The sequence below is a fragment of the Chiloscyllium plagiosum genome, chromosome 9, assembly GCF_004010195.1.
Source record: "Chiloscyllium plagiosum isolate BGI_BamShark_2017 chromosome 9, ASM401019v2, whole genome shotgun sequence".
NCBI classification, from domain to species: Eukaryota; Metazoa; Chordata; class Chondrichthyes; order Orectolobiformes; family Hemiscylliidae; genus Chiloscyllium; species Chiloscyllium plagiosum.
Genome location: NC_057718.1, coordinates 11,876,695 through 11,896,328, shown reverse-complemented (window position 1 = coordinate 11,896,328; position 19,634 = coordinate 11,876,695). Strand labels below are relative to the sequence as shown.

General features: G+C 40.1%; 1 protein-coding gene across 3 annotated transcripts in view; it reads left to right on the top strand.

Annotated features, from left to right (window-relative positions):
• The window catches only part of wdr27 (WD repeat domain 27), a 531,763-nt gene that overhangs the window by 332,627 nt on the left and 179,502 nt on the right, over positions 1–19,634 (top strand). The window contains exon 24 of one of the 3 annotated variants that reach the window (XM_043695382.1): positions 8,569–8,938. The exons of the other annotated variants lie outside the window; for them this stretch is intronic. Within the exon in view, the coding sequence (XP_043551317.1) occupies positions 8,569–8,682 (114 nt within the window). The 3' untranslated portion in view covers positions 8,683–8,938. Of the gene's footprint in view, positions 1–8,568; positions 8,939–19,634 lie in introns of those variants that run through there. 3 annotated transcript variants of the gene reach the window in all.

Genomic DNA, 19,634 nt, shown 5'->3' with positions numbered 1-19,634 from the left:
AGGCAGCAGTGCTAACCACTGTGCCACCGTGCCGCCCGCAAACTCTCAATATCCTTTGACATCTTGGATTCTCTGGGCTTGCTACCCTTGATCCTTACTCTCAGAGGAACATGCTGACCCTGAATTTTCAATACTACTTTTAAAAGACTCCCACTTTCTAAAAAGGACTTAGTTACAAGTAGCTGCTCCCAGTCTATGTTTGCCAGATCCTGTCAAATAATATTGAAATTGGCCTTCCCCCAATTTAGACTCTTAAGTTCTGCACTATCCTTATTCCTTTCCATAATGACTTTGAAATTTACAATTATACTATCCCCAAAATACTTGTCCACTGAAACTTAAACCATTTGACTTGCTTCATTCCCCAGGACTAGGTCTAGCATTGTTCCTTCTCCAGTAGGACCATTGACATACTGGCATTAAAAGATCTCCAGGGTGCACTTTAAAAAATCAACCCTGTCTAATCCTTTTGCACTAGGGCAATCCTCAATTAATGTTAGCAATGTTGAAATCTCCTACAACTGTAATGCTTCTCTCTCACACTTTCCTGTGATTTGCCTACATATCTGCTTCTCTATCTCCTCATTAGATAGATTCCCTACAGTATGAAAACAGGCCATGTTTTGGCCCAACAAGTACACACCAACCCTCTGAAGAGTTACCCACCCAGATCCATTTCCCTCTGACTAATGCACCTAACATTATGGGCAATATATCTTTGGCTAATTCACCTGACCTTTGGAGTGTGCGAGGAAACCGGAGCAAACCCACACAGACACGGGGAAAATGTGCAAATTCTACACAGACAGTAACCCAAGGCCGGAAATGAACCAGAGGCCTTGGTGCTGTGAGGCAGCAGTGCTAACCAGTGTGCCACAGTGCCTCTCCTTATGATTGTTGAGTCCTGAGGTATAATCCCAGCAAAGTAATCACCCTTTTCTAGTTCTAAGCTGTACTCTGGTAGCTTCATTTGAAGACATTCTAGGACATTCTATCTCATTACTACAGTGATAGTTTCCTTTATCAATATTGCAATGTCCCCACCTCTCTTACTTTGCCCACTATCGTGCCTGAAACCTCTATACCCTAGAATGTTGAACTTCCAGTCCTTCTTTTCCTTCAACCATGTTTAAATGATTGCAAGAATGTCATATTCCCATGTGCTCATCGACAGTCTAAATCCATCCGCCTTACCAGTCAATCTCCTTGCATTAAAATAGATACGTTTTAGCTTTCTAGACCTCCCATGTCCCTTATCATGCCCATGTTTTCTCTACCTACTGGAATGTACCAGAATTCCTTCTATATCTAACTGGACCCTGCTCCCAAATTTTCTACCCTGTGCCCAGCTCCCTTGCCAAATTAGTTTCATTCCTCCTTGACAGTATGAGTAAACCTCCCAGTGAGGATATTTTATTAGGTTCAAGTTAGCAGTTGGTGAATCAATTGTTGAATTTTTTGTGCTGGATTGGTAAGTTATAACATCACTCTCTCTCCTGAACTTGACAGTATCACAGTCCAGTTGATTCCTCTTAAATTAAAGTTGCTTAGCTTAAATGATCTATCAGTGTATTTTCTCTAGCAAAATTAAAGTTTTTTTGCTTTATTTGTGTTTCCTGATTTCCTGGATACTTATTTTTTTTTTCTCTCGAAGCAAATAACCTTTAATTAACAGAAGCACACTTGTCTTTTTGAAGAAAATGAATAGAATTAGCTTCACACTAGTGGTGTGGCTAAAGTTCAGATCATTCTCATTGGAGCATGATACCTCTGTAGCTTTTGTTGCATTTGTGAGCATTTGACTCCTGTGAAATACTAGAAGCCAAGTTGAAAAAAGAAAACTGGAATCTAGCCATAAAGTTGTCTCAAGTTATTGCTAGTCAAGGAGTCAGTTATGACAATCCAAGCAAATCTGGATGCCAGCACAAAGTTTAGCTCCACTGATGAAAGGTGCAGTTCTGGGAAAAGGCTTCAAGATCACTGCATATTACTATTGTGAACCCACTTGTATGATCATCTTTAATGAGGTAAACTTGCACAAAATGGCATAAGATTTTCCATTCCAGAACCATTAAAAAACTATGTTTTTATAACATCTTATCACATCTTCCAAAACCATCTGAAAGCACTTCATACTTCAAAGTAAATTAATTGTATATAATCAGTGTTGTTATATGGCTGAATGAGGAACATTTGCATTGAGAGGTGTATCATTGCACAAACAGTAACGGCGGCTAATCTATTTTTGGTAGTGAAAGAACTCCTTGCTCTGTTTTGTGAGCATAACCATGGAATCTTTAATGAGCATCTGAAGGCAGCCATTATGGCCTCAAGCTAATGTTCCAACCCCCAGGCAGTGCTAACATTAATGCTGCAATCCTGTGGTGCTGTGCTAGAGTGCCAGCTTAGGTTATAACTCCAGCTCTTGTTATCATGTAAAATATCATAATTAACATCAATTTATTGCAATTATATCCTGAGTAAGAAAGCCAATTTGTTGATCATACAATATTGTCAGTACAATTTCACTATATCATAATGGTTAGCTAAGAATTTTTAGATTATACTCATTGGACTGTGAGAAGCATCCAACTATGCAATTATAGATTTATTTTCCATGCAGGCTGGGCTTTTATTTGGAAAGACTACTTGAGAGTGAAAGAACAAAAGCTTGGATGAGGATTTCAGCCCCAGATAAACTGAGGCAGGAACATATTCACATTACAGTATTGATTTCATGCAGCCGCATCATTTTAGGTAAGCAGAACTAGATAGATTAGGTCTAGTAGGGGTCAAGCTAACATTCAGGGGTTGCAAGCTCTTGTGGCTGCCGGGGAGCTCTGACAGAGTTCGAACAGCTGTATTTGCGCTATAACAGGTCCTTGCTTTCGTAATTCTCACTGAGGGCTTGTGCCAGTTTTCAAGTATCTAAATGTGATCACAACAGAAAAGTGAGAAGCACTGGATTTTGGTACTTCTGAGAGCAGCCTGCCTACACTTGCTGCTGACACTATTGCCACAATGACACCCATTCCACCTCATTCACCTGTGACATGTATCCTGGGCTGCTTCCCAGATACATTACAGGCAGTTACCACCATTCACTTAATGGGACAAACTGCAATGATGACCTTCTGCCTTTGATTTAGTTGGTGGCTCTGCAGGGTGTGGACTTTGCCCCTGGTGTAATTGTTCCCAGGGAAGGCTTGTCGCTGACCACTTCAATACTTGGGAGAAACTTAATTACCTAAAATGAGGAGATGCAGGGCTCCCAATCACTCTGCAGATGGTGCATGATCACCCTTTCACCTCTCAGCACTTCCTCATTAAAGTCTGCCCAATGTGTTAGCAGTGTGATAACAAATCTTTGTTTATCTATCCTCTCAAAATTGCTTTTGGAAGTAAACAAGTATATATCAAGTAAATCCATTGACTAAGGCTGTTTTTTATAACAGAGGCCTTTAGAAATGGCAGAATGTGGATGCGAAGATCCCACCTCTATTTGACAGATCCCCTTTTCACCGCCAAGGGAACGGGTGGGGTATGAATCACGCAGATGGGAAACCAGAACTTAGCAGAATCACTTTAAATTAGGAATGAGTTCAAACAGTCTCCAGTTCAGAGGGACTTCAGTGTTAGCATAAGAGTCGCAAATTTGTGGAGAAAGTATAAATGTTCTTTAAGGATGGATAAAGTCTGTTTAAGTGTGGTTATATGAACTTATTTAAATCCACAGCCCTTTAAACACATGAAGAATGGCTGCAGCTGTCAGTTAAAATAAAGAAACTCACCAGCTGCAAGTGTGCATCGAATGATAGCCCATTTGATGTTGCCTAGGAAAAAAAGCATTACCATCTGTTCCTGCAGATTTAAGAGACTTTATTGTTGATATTTTCTCAGGACTGTTACTACAGCTGAGCCCATTGTGAATTCCTAACTAAATTTCAAAAATGCAAAAGCACTTATCTTAATAAGAGGCAGAGTTTATGTTTTAATTGACAAATTTAGGAGGCTTTTAAGTATTAGCTGTCTTTGATGTAGGGTCTGAATGCAAGTTTATTTTTAATAACAAATCAACCACTTGAGATATATAATTTTTGAATATGTTTTAAGGATCATAGAAAGTTACAGTACAGAAAGAGGCCATTTGGCCCATTGTGTTCGTACCATTTCCTGATCTACACAACAAGTCCCATTCTCCAGCCCTATTTCCAGAGCTCTCTAAATTTATTGTTTTCACATATATATCCTGGTCTCTTTTGAAACCTCCCATGGAATCCACCTTCACCACTCATCCAGGCAGCATATTCCAAATCCTAACAATTCTCTGACTAAAGAAATTTCTTCTTATTTTATTTCTAGCTTTCTTGCTGACAGCCTTGAAATTGTGATCTCCAGTTGCTGATATACCAGCTAGTGGAAAAAAGGAATACTTTTCTTCACCTTGGCAAAACTGTTTATAATTTTGGATACCTCAAATAAGATCGAAGAGTGTTTGCTCGAAAAGCTCAGTGGGTCAGGCAGCATCTGAGGAGCAGAAGAGTCAGTGTTTCTGGCATAAGTTCTTCATCAGGAATCCTAATGAAGGGCTTATGCCCAAAACGTCGACTCTCCTGCTCCGCGGATGCTGCCTGACCGACTGTGCTTTTCCAGCACCACACTCTTTGACTCTGATCTCCAGCATCTGCAGTCCTCACTTTCTCCTACCTCAACAAGATCACCTGTTAATCTTCTTTACTCCAAGGAGAATAAGCCCAATTTCTCTAATCTTTCGTTGTATCTAAATCCCTCATTCCTGGTATCATTCTGTTCTCATCAGTATCCTTGATCATCCAGAGTACTCTAGCTTTGTATACTCCATGTTTATTTCTCATAGGTATGTACCCAGCTTTTGTATTTGTCTTCTGTCTGTCTCCCATTTTCCATCCACTGTTTTAACCACCAAAATGCATTTCTGCTTCATCCACCAAAATGCTTTTCTGTAGATTTAATGATGGGTGTTTCTTTCAGTTATATGTATGTTTGAGTGAGAACTATCTTAGATTCTTAGAATTTTTTTCAACTCTCCAGGCTCCTTAAGTCTACCATTATAGAAATAGCATGGGGCTATCAGGGAACTTGAAAGTGTCCATTGGGTGAAAGGTGACGGCTAGAAAGCCTATCAGCTTTTTATAAAACTGAACTGATGTCTCAGAGAACTAAAGTAGACTATCTAACCAGCCTGCCTTGACACATGCCTACCGCTGGGGCCACCTCCAAACTGCCTCCTCAACTCCATTGCCTGCCCGTTGCTTTATTCTTAGAGATAAAACATTGAGTTCTCCAATTTCAAATAACCTCCCTTCCCATCACCCGAATCCCTTCCCAGCCTCTTCCCCCACCCACCCCACCACCCCCACTCCCTTCCATTCCTCTCATTGACCCTTCCTTCTAACCAACAAGCGAATTTATTCTTCCCATTGACCAACCAGGTCATACCCTCTACCTGTGTTCACTTATCTCCACCTCACCACCTTGCCTCCCCCCCACCACCCCCTTTATCTGCAGCTCCCCTTAACCCCAGTCCTGAAGAAAGGTTACACCCGAAACGTTGACTTCTCCACCTCCTAATGCTGCCTGGCTTGCTGTGTTTTTCCAGGCTCCTGCCTGTCTACAATTACTTTATTCTCGGTGTGAAAGCCATACATGCAGGGGTTATTTCAGCAGACCAGTCTCCATGGAATTGGGAGATTTCTCAATTTGAGCTTACCACTACCACAACAAAAATGCAGCCCTAGTGTTTAGTTCTCTTCATTGAGCAGCATGTAACATATGAACTTGAGGGATTGATATATATTAAGGTAACATTAAATGAGAAATATTTTCTTAGCTGTGTGGACTAATCAAGTTCTTTCCTGGATAGCTCAACTTGATTTATTATTGTCACATATATCAAGATACAGTGAAATGCATTGTTCTGTGTGTTATTAAGGCAAATCATATCTTACTAAGTACATACGATGGAGTTTAATTTGTATAAATGTGAGGTTTTGCATTTTTCTAATACAAACAAGGGCAGGACTTATACAATTAATAGAAGGACCCTGGGTGGTGTTGTTGAACTGAGAGACGTAGGAGTTCAGGTACATAATTCTTTGAAATTTGTGTCACCGGTAGACAGGATGCTGACAAAGGCTTTTAGCACACTTGCCTTCATTGTTCAGACCTTTGAGTGGAGGAGTTGGAAACGTAATTTTGAGATTGTGCAGGATGTTGGTGAAGATTCTTCTGGAGTACTGTTATAGTAAAGACATTATTAAACTGGAGAGGATTCAGAAAATACTTACCAGTATGTTGCTGGGAATGTAAGGTTTGAGATATAAAAATAGACTAGAAAGACTGAGAATTTTTTCCATAGCATGTAGGATGTTAATGTTTTCAATAACGTATAGCGCATGGCCTTATTGAGGCTTATAAAATCATGAGAGGCATAGATAAGGTAAATGACAAGGGTCTTTTCCCTAGAGTGAAGGAATTCAAAACCAGGGGGCATATTTCTAAAATGAGAGGAGAAAGATTTAAAAAGAACATGAGGGGGAACATTTTTCCACAGGGAGTGTTTCATGTGTGGAATGAATTGCCAGAGAAAGTGGTGGGTATAGGTTCAGTTACAATGTTTAAAACACAGTTTGGATAGGTTCCTGAACAGGAAAGATTTAGAGGGATAAGGGCCAAATGCAGGCAGATGGGACTAGTTTAGTTTGGGAACATGGTCAGCATAGACTATTTGGACTGAAGGGTGTGTTTCCATGCTGTCTAACTACAGTCCTCACTTTCTGTCAATTCTATAACTCTATCAGGGTAATGGAACAGAATGCAGCGTGACACATACCGACAAATTGCAGAGAAAGATCAACACTAATGTAACAGAGTTCCATTCAAAAGTCTGATAACAGATAAAGCAGGTGAAGAAAATCTTGAAATTTTCACTAAGTGTATGTTCGAGTACTGTTAATGTACAATTGAGCATACGATTTTCAGTACATTGTGACTGTAATTATAGTGCACCCAGTCTCCAAAAGAACACATTGAGTAAAACACTGCGATTCATGCTCAGTCACTCCTCTGGGAAAACTGACAAATTAAACTGTTGCTGAAGAAAAGAATAAAGAATCACCATATCACCCCATGGTAGACTACTGCAAAAAATACGGAGGTATGGCATTGAGGGTGAGTTGGAGGTTTGGATTAGGAGTTGGCTGGCTGGAAGAAGACAGAGGGTAGTAGTTGATGGCAAAGGTTCATCTTGGAGTGCTGTCACTAGCGGTGTTCCGCAAGGATCTGTTTTGGGACCCCATTGCTGTTTGTCATTTTTATAAATGACCTGGAGGAGGGGTTAGAAGGTTGGGTGAGCAAGTTTGCGGATGATACGAAAGTCGGAGGAGTTGTACACAGTGAGGAAGGATGTGGCAAGTTACAGCGGGATATAGATAAGCTGCAGAGCTGGGCAGAAAGGTGGCAAATGGAGTTCAATGTAGCTAAGTGTGAGGTGATTCACTTTGGTTAGAGTAAAAAAAAGATGGGGTACTGGGCTAATGGTCAGATACTTGGTAGTGTGGATGAGCAGAGGGATCTTGGTGTCCATGTACACAGATCTTTGAAAGTTGCCAAACCAGGTAAATAGTGCGTTGAAGGAGGCATATGGCGTACTGGCTTTTATTGGTAGAGGAATTGAGTTCCGGAACACTGAGGTCATGTTGCAGTTGTATAAGACTCTGGTGCGGCCACATCTGGAGTATTGTGTGCAGTTTTGGTCGCCATACTATAGGAAGGATGTGAAGGCAACAAGGGGGCATAGCTTTAAATTAAGGGGGGGTAGGTATAGGGCAGATGTTAGGGGTAGGTTCTTTACTCAGCGAGTCGTGAGTTCATGGAATGCCCTGCCAGTAGCAGTGGTGGACTCTCCCTCATTATGGGCATTTAAGCGGGCATTGGATAGGCATATGGAGGATAGTGGGCTAGTGTAGGTTAGGTGGGCTTGGATCGGCGCAACATCGAGGGCCGAAGGGCCTGCACTGCGCTGTATTCTTCTATGTTCTATGTTCTATTTATATCAATAGTTTCCTCTCCAACAAAGATCAGGACTAATATCCCAAATTACAACAATTGGTTTGCATTGCCTATTTAGATTCTCATTCATTTGGGAAGTATGCAAACATTTTGAAGCTGTCAGAAAATGCCAAGGCTCTCGTAACACGCCAATGTGTCCCATGCGCCCCCTTTCCTTTGCTAAACTATTGCAAAGCAGCAAGCATGCTTATGGTGAAAGCATAGGGCTTCTGAGCCTGGGGTTCATCTTCTCTGCATGCTTTCCATTTATTTTCTTTTTTACCTTTTCTTTTTTTTGCTTTTTTTTTCTCTTTTATTGAAAAGCTCAGTTGTGATGATGGCGCTCATTCGTTTTGGCTGCATAAGTGGTGAGTTTGGGTTTGCAGCAGCTTCTGCATTGAGGAGGTGGTATTAGCGCTAACTCATGGCTGCTGCAGTGGAGGTGAGTTGGGTTCCCAGCGGTGTCTGTGTCCAATACAGATTCATGGAGACGGCCGTGGAGGAGAGTTTGGGTCCAGCCATGCCTGCATCAGCAAGGTGGTCCCAAAGTGGACTCATGGTGGCGGCGGAATCGAGTTTGGGCCGGTGCGGTAACCATCAACATTGGTTACGTCTGCATTAGTGAGACCCAGTGAGGACTTATAGCGGCGAAGACATTGATGGAAGCAAGATGGCATCATAGAGTGGCGACTTTCATTCTAGTGGCAGCCTGGCAGAAGGGACTCGTGATTGACAACCAATTCTATGGCCCATGGTGGAACAGTTAACAAGAAGGACTGGAAAGTTGAACGCTTTTTCTTTATTTTCTTATTTTTCTGCCTTTATATTCCATGTTTTGTTTTATTTTCTGTGTTTTAAGATGGCACTGTAGACTGGCAACACCACACAACACTTTTCACTGTATTTTGTAATTTTGTGACAAAAATTTGTAATTTGGTGAATTTTGTTTCAAAATGCATATGACAATAAATAAATAAATCAAATAAAGTCAACTGAAGCACTCCTTCAGAGAACATGTTTGAATTATGATGTTAATTTAATACACTAGAATTGTGCCCTACAAAAAGGGGAAAAGGTTATCTGTGTGCTTCACATTCTACCATGCTGAAAGGTTGACAAACTGTTGTATAAGCATGTAAGGGTCTGGAAGATTTAATGCTAAGGAGTGTATTAAGCACCACCTAACATGGTGGTGTGATATGGGCTTATGTGAGAGCACAGCTTTGGATCATGAGGGCATAAGACCTAACATTGAGATCACCCTCATTGTATTAGCAACAATGTCACTCATCCACTAAAACTCGTGTTTAATTGTTATCAAGCAATAAATTTCACCTTGTTTAAAACAAGAATTTCTTCTCATTAGCCTCAACTAGGTTGAGGAAGTCATGTAAATTTCAACCAGGAACGAGGATGTTGGCAACAGATCTACCAGATTGATCTTAGACCAGAATGAACTGTGGCGAGGCTCCATTATACTCGTGGTTCTAGTCAGGGCATTGCCTTCCTTACAACTAAAAAGGCAGTGGTGAAAATGAAAACACAGACGTGTGACCACAGCAGCTGAAAGATATGAACATTCAAAATCCCTGCAGAAGAGAAAATCCATGGCAAGTTTCTACAAGGGTGAATCAGTTGATGGAGAAAGCATTTCCAACCTGATGAAAGACTTACAGAGGTGGTCGTGCCTAGTCAGTTACAGATTGCATTGGTGCGGATAACCTATGGGAGCACCCTAAGTTGAGGCTCAGTTAGAGAATGAATAGACATCAGAAGCTTTGGCGGTGAAATGGAAATTCCTGGTGAACAAGTGAAAACCTTAAAAACAAAAAGTGTCATTTAAAGGCTGGAAAAGCTCAATGGAAGCACAGGACCTCCAGTCATTGCCACTACGATTGGATACAATGAAGCATGGCTACAGTAGGTGAAATCGAGGGCAATAAAAGGCAATTTAAATGAGGTTGCAGACTTGGGTTCATTGTGAATTGAGAGAGAAAGCAGTAAAGGAGCCATTTAGAAACCTAAGCAGACAAAGTCTAATACAGCAAGAGGGTTAGGAGCACATACTGAGAATACTGGAAAAACTCAGCAGATCTGGCATGTGGCGAAACAGAAACAGAGCGAACTAATAGAGAAAACTATTGAGATAGCAGGAAAAGTGTGAGAGACATTAATGTTAATAAGCTGGGGGTGTGGGTGTTGTATACTTGCTCCTCCATCCACACCCAAATTAAACCATGGTTATAAAAGTGGTGATATGAACAGCATAATTGTAACATTGGTGAGGATGCCCTAATTTCCCCTATTGAGAAGTCCGTTTAAACTGTTTTAAAAGTCCCATATTAAATTTGCTGAAAGGGTTAAAGCTGAGGAGTGCATGAAGTAGCGCCCAATATATGAATGTCAGATGGACTCAGATGGGAGAACAGCTTTGGACAGCAAAGGAGTAAGAGCTATTATTGAAGTATCCCTCATTCTGTTTGAAACAATGTTTACCACACCGATGTAACACCGAGTTGCTATCATGCAATAAACTACATCTTGTTAAGAAAGAGCCTCTTCTCATTACTGTACAACCACACCAAATCAAGCCAACCTTGGAGATCCCTTGCAACAAATCTTACCCACTGCTGAACTGTGTCAAGGCTCTATCATACAACAAAAACCAATGCCCAACATAGTATCAGCATGACAGGCACTCCATGACCAGGAACCTGAAGATACAAGATAACCCTAAAATCTCAGAAATTTCAAAGCTGGAGATTAGGATACTCTGAACTAGTGAAGACATTTGTTTATTTGGGAGTTGTTGCAAACAGGTAATCTGTCATACTCATGTCAAGTAATTAGCCGTCAGTCAGTTGGATCCCTGTGTATTCAGTTAATTGTTGCTCCTGAGAAATGAGCAGCATTGGTGCTAGCATTGATTATATGCGTGTGGCAAAATTCAAAATAGCTAATACAAACATACAAATGATTTATAGGAACACATAAGCATCAGTTACTCACATCACATAATATTTACCTAGCAACAAGACGACATCATCGCAAAACACTATAACATTGCACCACCAGTCATGCAGTTCATGGTATTCATGAGGACCATGACTGACAGAACATTGACATTAATCACTACAATTAAAACTTTGTGTGTTAATGTTTTTTCTCGTTACTTGAAATTTCCAATGTGCTGTAGTTGTATACTTGAAGAAAGGAGTGAGGAACTTTATTTGTATTAATTAATATTTCTGACATTGTCAGTATAACAAGCCAGAATTGAACACTAGGATTTCTGTTATTCCTTGATGCGTACTAAATATTTTCCATCTTTCTGCTTCCAACTGACTGCATTTGTTGTGGATATCCCTTTTAAAGATAAGATGGAAGTGCGGGAGTTGTGCTGGCACCCTTATTTTGCTAATGAATGTACTTTTCAAAGCATCTGAAAAAGTTTTATTGAGTATTGATATTGTGAACTGGATTTCTTTCAAATCCTTTTTCTGGAGTTTTTAAACTGCTAAAATATGTAAAATGATACAATAGAGCATCCTGTGCACAAATATTACCCTCAATATCTTTTTTCTGGGTATCTACTATTCCTTTTTAACAACTTTCTGGAGACCGTTCCACTGTCTTTAAATGGGACATGCTAAACGGTCCCACTATACTTGCTTTTCCATCCACCCAGCAATGACCCAAATTAAACCATGGCTATAATAGTGGCGATATTAACAGTATAGCTGTAACATTGGCGAGGATACTATATTGAGAAGACCATTTCAACTGTTATAAAATTTGCTGCATTCGTACACATCCCTACATACACAAGTACTGTTTCTTAATCTATACTCAGTCATATTAAGAGACGACTGATCACTCCAGTTCTTCACAAATTCTTTATCTCAGCCCAACCTTTTCTCTTTTGATGAGCTCAACCAGAATGAAAGTTTTACACAACAGTCTTAGTGGGCTGCTGACCAGTCAATGAGCTGGAGCTGGACCCGTGCAGATCAATGATGGCACAATTGAAAACATTTGGCTTGCATTTTGCTGATAGAAAATCAACGGAAATTTTGGATCATCCAACAGTTGACGCGAGACAGTCAAGTAGACTAGTGGCAGCCTTGAAGATCAGCCATTAAATGGTGGAGTAGGCTCAACTGGGGCAAATGGCCAACTCTTGTTCTTATTTCTTAAGCTTTAGAGTCTTATATATGAAGCTGTTGGTATTTGGAAATCAAGTTCGAGACAACATATTGGGACAGGTTTTGCTAAAGTGGGATATCTCTCAGTGAGACCTGTTAGACTTTCATCTCTCATTCTTCAACTTTGAAAATAGCTGCAAACTGATAATGTACCTCTGTGATGAGACGAGCAAGATGCTTAGAGAATTATGAGACTAAAAGACCACCTCCTCACTGAGAGTTAAAGATTGTGAAAGGAACAGTGAAAGAAGGATAATTAACTTGATTGAAAAAATAGAGAAAGAGAAACAACTGCAAAGTAAATTTGATTGAGAGAGAGAAAGAAAACAAAAAGGAACTGTACTTTTTTATAAAATTTCAAATTTTAAAATCTTTAACAAATATTTAATGTCTGCAAGAATGAAGTTGTTCCTTTTCTGGGCCAGAGAGTTTGAGTAGCATTAAAGGTACATAAATCTTAACATTAATAAAACTACTATGCTATTAAGTACAAAAATATACTTAAATTCCACAAATATTCCCTCCATCCACCACTGACACTCAGTGGCAGTGGTGTGTACTATCTACAAGATGCAGAAATTCACCAAAAATCCTTAAAAAGCACCTTCCAAACCCACATTCACTTCCATCTAGAAGAACAAGGTCAGCGGATACATGGGAACACCCCACCTGCAGATTGCTCTCCAAGTCACTCACCATCCTGACTTGGAAATATATTGCAGTTTCTTCACTGTTGCTGGGTCAAAATCCTGGTATTCTCTCCCTAAGGGCATTGTGGCTTAACCTACAGTACATGTACTGCCGTGTTACAGCAAGGTAGCTCAACACAACCTTCTCAAGCACAACTAGCGACAGGCAATAAATGGTGGCTGCCCATGTACCATGAGTGATCAAAAATAAAATACCAACCGTAATGTGCAGTGGCAAGTTTAATTGGAAGTTGATGTGCAAATGCAGCAATTCTGTGAAACTCATGGGATTGTTGAGGGTGAGCTGCCATTTTTGCAAGGAAGTTAACAGACATGCTGAAATTCCCCCAGCACTTTATGGCAACTGGCAATTTGTGGTGTAGCCTCGCTTTCCCACATACTTGTACAAGATTGTTGTGATATCATGGCACAGTGGCACAGTGGTTAGCACTGCTGCCTCACAGCGTTCAATTCCCGCCTCAGGCGACTGACTGTGTGGAGTTTGCACATTCTCCCCGTGTCTGCATGGGTTTCCTCCGGGTGCTCCGGTTTCCTCCCATAGTCCAAAGATGTGCAGGTCAGGTGAATTGGCCATGCTAAATTGTCCGTAGTGTTAGGTTAGGGGTATGGGTGGTTTGCGCTTTGGCGGGTCAGTGTGGACTTGTTGGGCTGAAGGGCCTGTTTCCACACTGTAAAGTAATCTAATCTAATCTAATCACTTCAAGAAGGTAACATGCTAATAATAACCAGGATATGGAACATGTAACAAGCAGCAGTTGTTATTCCAGCTTGTAGAACTGTGTTTCTCCGTAACGACATATACTGAACTTCAGTAACCAATCAGTCTGATGAACAAATCTATGTTATACATTCTGATAATTTTTGATATAGTAACATTCATCAAACAGATGATTTTAAAGGGTTGCTACATTTGACAGTTCCAAAGTATTAACTATAATCAGTATTGTCTAAGGACAAGGAGAGAATTGTTTTTGATTAGATTAGATTCCCTACAGTGTGGGAATAGGCCCTTCGTCCCAACAAGTCCACACCTACCCTTCAAAGAGCAACCCACCCAAACCCATTCCCCTACCCTATGTCTACCTATGACTAATGCACCTAACACTATGGGCAATTTAGCATGGCCAATTCACCCAACCAGTACATCTTTGGATTGTGAAAAGAAACCAGTGCACCCGGAGGAAACCCACACAGACTCAGGGAGAATGTGCAAACTCCAGACAAACAGTCACCCAAGGCGTGAATCGAACCCAGGTCCCTAGTACTATGAGGCAGCAGTGCTAACCACTCAGAGCAGTTTAAGGGTTATTGAACAGTCAATTTTAACAGTTGGATTGGGACAGTCAAAGGAGTTAATTACCAACTTTGGGCAGTTAGGTACCAAGGAGCAGGAAGAGCTCTTTCAGTGCAGATGAAAGCAAAGGTAAATGGAAGCCAAAGGCGGTGCTTGCTATGGGCAGTTGAGAAAAGTTAGAGCTATGAGAAACATAGGGGCAGGACTAGTTTGGTGAGGTTTCCATTGCTGTGGAAAACCTGGAGTTGTCCCTGTGAGCATGTGCTAGAACAGAGTTTCAAAATTCCACAGGAGCCTGGTATCAGGAAAGTAGGATGAACTAACAGAACATGAGCAGTCAGTGAGGCAGTCCATGATGGCATTTGAGGGTTTTCCATAGCTGGGTCTCTGACAGAGAAAAATAGAATCTCTTTGAAAAGTTTAATAACATTTGATCACCCACTATGTTAGTAGATCAGAATGGTGAATAAGCTGAGATCTGTCTTGATCGCATTTTCTCTGTGGTGTGTCCATGCAGTGTTTGGCCTCAATTTGTCTGCTTCAAGTTTTGCAGCATGTTAATTCTGGACATTAGAATATAATTGTGCAGATTTTGCAAGTTGCATTGTATTTCTAACTTTGAATAGTAATATTTATCTTTTCTATAATAAAGCGGGGAATTCTGTAGCTTTATTATCTTAAGTACCTGGGATGCACACTTTGTCTCCTTTAAATTAAAAATTACTTGTCCCCAACCAGATCAAAGCATAAGTTTGGTGGTCTGACCTGGGATCATGGCAATCTCCAAATAAATAGAACTTAGATTGTTTACAAGTCCTGACGTGAGATCTGTAATTTTGTGCATTGCAGAAAAATACAACAGAAAACATTAAACTCATCATAATTTTGATGTCAAGTTTTGGCTTCTTCTTTTTGGTAATAATCTTGCTCTGTGTTAGGTTCTAAAGATGGGAGTAAGATTGACCCTTGAGAAACAGTGTTGGCATAGAAGGCAACGTCTTCTATTTAAAGAGATAGTGTTTTATATTGGGTTTGCTAGGAATGGAATTAGGAGACCAAGGTGCTATGAAGTTGGAACACAGAGGCGAGAGCACTGAAACATTATTTTGAAATTTACCTTCTGAAGAAATTAACTCCTTTTTTTAAAATATGTCTTTGGTCTTCAAAAACTTCTTATACACCTCTACTGTTTCAGCACTGATGACCAAACAGACATCCTATTCTGGCAGTTATTACAGTATATAATCAGTCTGCACAGATACCTATTCCCAACGCATGCAACTGGGTAACTGGACACTTTATTATGCATTCTCCATCTGCCATATGTGTAAATAGCTGAGTGCCAGAAGAACATTTCAGTACTAAATTCTCTCTAGATTGAACTACCTCACCAATGTATCATGTCAATGTTCATCATCATTGCAGTTTATTCATTACTCTCAATGGTTTTGCTTTTTCCCCACTGTTGGTTAAATATAAGTAAATACTAAAAAATATCACTAAAAATATATTAGGATTATAAAACCCAATTAGTAATATGCTTTTGACTGCAATTTCCCTGCAACTCAGGAAAGCAATATGCCAAGACAAATGTAGACACAAACCTGGCTGCAGAATTGGATCAATTCATGACAATATGGAATTTTCTTGAACGGAACCTGTTTATTTTCATAAACGAAATGCTCACATATTCACAGAGGCTAATTCTGTTGCTGCAGGCAGGAAGAATAATTGAAAGCAGCCTCCGAGTAACAGACTAATCATCATGAATGGTCTCTGAATTTGCTCAAGGGACATTTTGGTTAGTTCATAAATTATGCTAAATTATTTGTGCACCAAGTAGAAATCATTCTTGTACTACAGAATGCCAAATTAAAACAGCAGAGGATTCCAAATTGGAAAACCTCCATGGTTCTTAAAACAGTGGACTCAAACTGAAAGAAGGTTGATTACATTGCATGTACAATTCTCCTACAGCTTGTGTAGAAAGCAGTTTTGATCCTCCTCACTCTGCTTTTCACCTGGAGTCTTATTAAACCTTGACCCAGATTTACATTACGCTAATAAAAGCAAAATAGTGCAGATGCCAGAGATCTGAAATGAAAATAGAAAATGCTGGACAAATTCAGCAGGTCTGGTAGCATCTTGTAGGGAGATACAGAGTTAATCTTTGAAATGTGTTTGATCCTTCTTCAGTTCTGAAGAAACTGAATCTTTGGTTTGTTCCTGTTCTGGCCAAGTGGCCATTAACAGGTTCAGGCAGTGGGCAGTGAAAGAGGTGATTAGACCTGACTGCCCACTTCTCTTCCATGGTTTGTCAGTGTCAGAAGTCACATAATGCCAGGTTTTGGTCCAACAGCTTTATTTAAAAATCAAGCTTTCAGAGTGCTGCTGCTTTTTCAGATGAAGAGCTTTGTCTCTGAGAAACCTCTCTCTCTATCTTTCTCTGGAGACATACCGTTTGTTCACAGACAGCCCAGCTATCTTTGCTTCTGTTTTCAAGTATGAACATTTTGCACCATGCTCCCAACAAGTTTCAATATTGGCTCCCTGCCCAATGGTAACCAGGCCACCTAGGACAGTTTTGAAGTGTTCACTTGATCCTTTTCATTCCTTCATTTTACCCTGGATTAAAGACAATCTCAAATATAATCATTGTAAAAACCTCCTATTCAGAACAAATGTTTAATTGCCCCAGTACTGTGTGGTGCATATATGTGCTGTGTGCTTCTTACATCATGAACATGCTTTATGAGTGCTTCCATTGTTTAATCCAGTGCTGCATCTAAATAATTCCCTCATGGAAAGAGGACATCTGGAGATTGGGCTGCTAGGTACCATTTTGTGTCTATTGAAAAAGAGGTTATACAGACTCTCTCAGACAGAACCCGTGACTGCCCAGTCATGTGAGCTCTCTGTGCCTGTTTTATAAATTATTTGACCAGGGCAGCAGGGTGAAAAGAAGAATGCAGTTGTCATCTGGAAAGACAACTGTGTCAACTCATGCCATTCCTTTGATAATTAGAACTCCCTCACAATGAAGGGGTTTGTGTGGGAAGAGACAATTTCTCTGCAATGAGGTCATTGAAACCTTGTATTGTGACTCTATTATATTGAAACGAGACAAGAGACTGCTGTATTTTGAGCCCACAGTTTCTATAGTCAGAGATTCATCATTGATTGCATGGTTTGGTTTATGACTATGTTCATTTGAAATTTTTAAGTAACTCTGAACTGGACAGGGTTTCCAAGGAGGTTTCTTCTTAAATTAAGTGATCACTGGACTGATTTGGGCACATCCACAGTATGCTTGTCAAAATCTAACCTAACTGGATGATTGCAGCTACACAGAGATGAGACTAGTTTGTAGGTTACCTGATACCCTAATATTTGGGCTCCAGATGTACTAAGTTTCTGTTCCAGTATTCCCAACTCCATTTACATCTCCTCATTCAAATGCTTAGATTCACCCAGAGCTAACGCCTGCAACTTCTAAATTTCTCAGACTGGATATTCTGAACCTCGTGCTTTTTGAAGTTAAAGTGAGTGACTTTGGTGAGATGACCTCTATCATTCTTAAGGAACAGTATTGGAGCAGATGTTAGTCAAATTCTGTCATTCAGAACTTGTATTCATATAGTGCCTTTAACATAGGAAAATATCCCAAAACTGTTCAGAAGAGTGATTATCAATTAAAATTTGATTTGGAACTATGGAATTTTACATGCCCCCTGGAGAAGGATGTTAGGTGTGGAGGTGACCATAAAATCAGGTGTCTGTGATCCTCACTAACCCAGCCATCTCCACTAGGCTTGAACTGACTGAGACCCATTGGTAACCAAGCATGAGGCAAGCACAGAGATACCAGATCTCACTGAATGCAATGAACACAAAATACTGTTAATATGAAGATGGAGGGAATGTCAAGGGTAATGCTTAGGGATTAAATAACATCTAAAATATAATCAAATTTGCATTTAGAATTTAACTATCATTTGCTGTTAAAGTTCAGTTTATTTCAGTCATAGGAATATACAAGTTCACTATTGGAGAGGGAACTATGGTCAGTTATTCATGTAGCTGATTAGAACTGGATCTCTTGTTTGCATCTTTGTAAAAACTCAGCTATTAAAAATGAAGGTGGTCTTGCTAAGCACATAATGCGATCAAGAACAAATCTTGTCACTCAAGACAGCTGCGAAGAGTATGAACTACAGAAATTTGCTGATTGAGGGAGGTGCTGGTGTTCTAATCATTTACAGAAAAGGTGTGGGCTGAAAGAAGGAGCCAGAGACTAGCAGAGGGATGTGAGAGGTGAAGCAATTGGGGCAATCATTTAAAAAGTTATTGGAAAGATAAAAATATTGCATTGGCTAATAGATTAACAAATTAAAAGACTTGATATAAGGACAAATAATCATTGAATGATATTTCTCAACATAAAGGAGTTAAATAAAATACAATAAGTAAAATACAAAAAAGTATAACATAGCAAAGATAAGTGGGAAAACGGAGGACTGAGAAGCTTTTAAAGAACAACAGAGGATTACTAAGAAGGAAATATGCAGAGAAAACATGAGGTACGAAGGTAAACTAGCCAAAAATCTAAAGGAGGATAGTAAAAGCTTTTCGCGGTATGTGAAAGGCATAAAACTGGTTAAGACTAAAATTGGGCCCTTGAAGACAGAAACAGGGGAATATATTACGGGGAACAAAGAAATGGCAGAAGAATTGAATTGGTATTTAAGATCTGTGTTCACTGGGGAAGACACAAGAAATCTCCCAGAGGTAACACTGGCTGAAGGACCTGAACTTAAGGGAATTTGTATTTGCCAGGAATTGGTGTTGGAGAGACTGTTAGGTCTGAAGGTTGATAAGTCCCGGGGGCCTGATGGTCTACATCCCAGGGTACTGAAGGAGATGGCTCGAGAAATCGTGGGTGTGTTGGTGATTATTTTCCAGATTTCGATAGATTCGGGATCAGTTCCTGCGGATTGGAGGGTGGCTAATGTTGTACCACTTTTTAAGAAAGGTGGGAGCGAGAAAGCAGGAAATTATAGACCAGTTAGTCTGACCTCAGTGGTGGGAAAGATGCTGGAGTCTATTATAAAGGATGAAATTACGACACATCTGGATAGTAGTAACAGGATAGGTCAGAGTCAGCATGGATTTATGAAGGGGAAATCATGCTTGACCAATCTTCTGGAATGTTTTGAGGATGTAACTCTGAAGATGGACAAGGGAGATCCAGTGGATGTAGTGTACCTGGACTTTCAGAAAGCCTTTGATAAAGTCCCACATAGGAGGTTAGTAAGCAAAATTAGGGCGCATGGTATT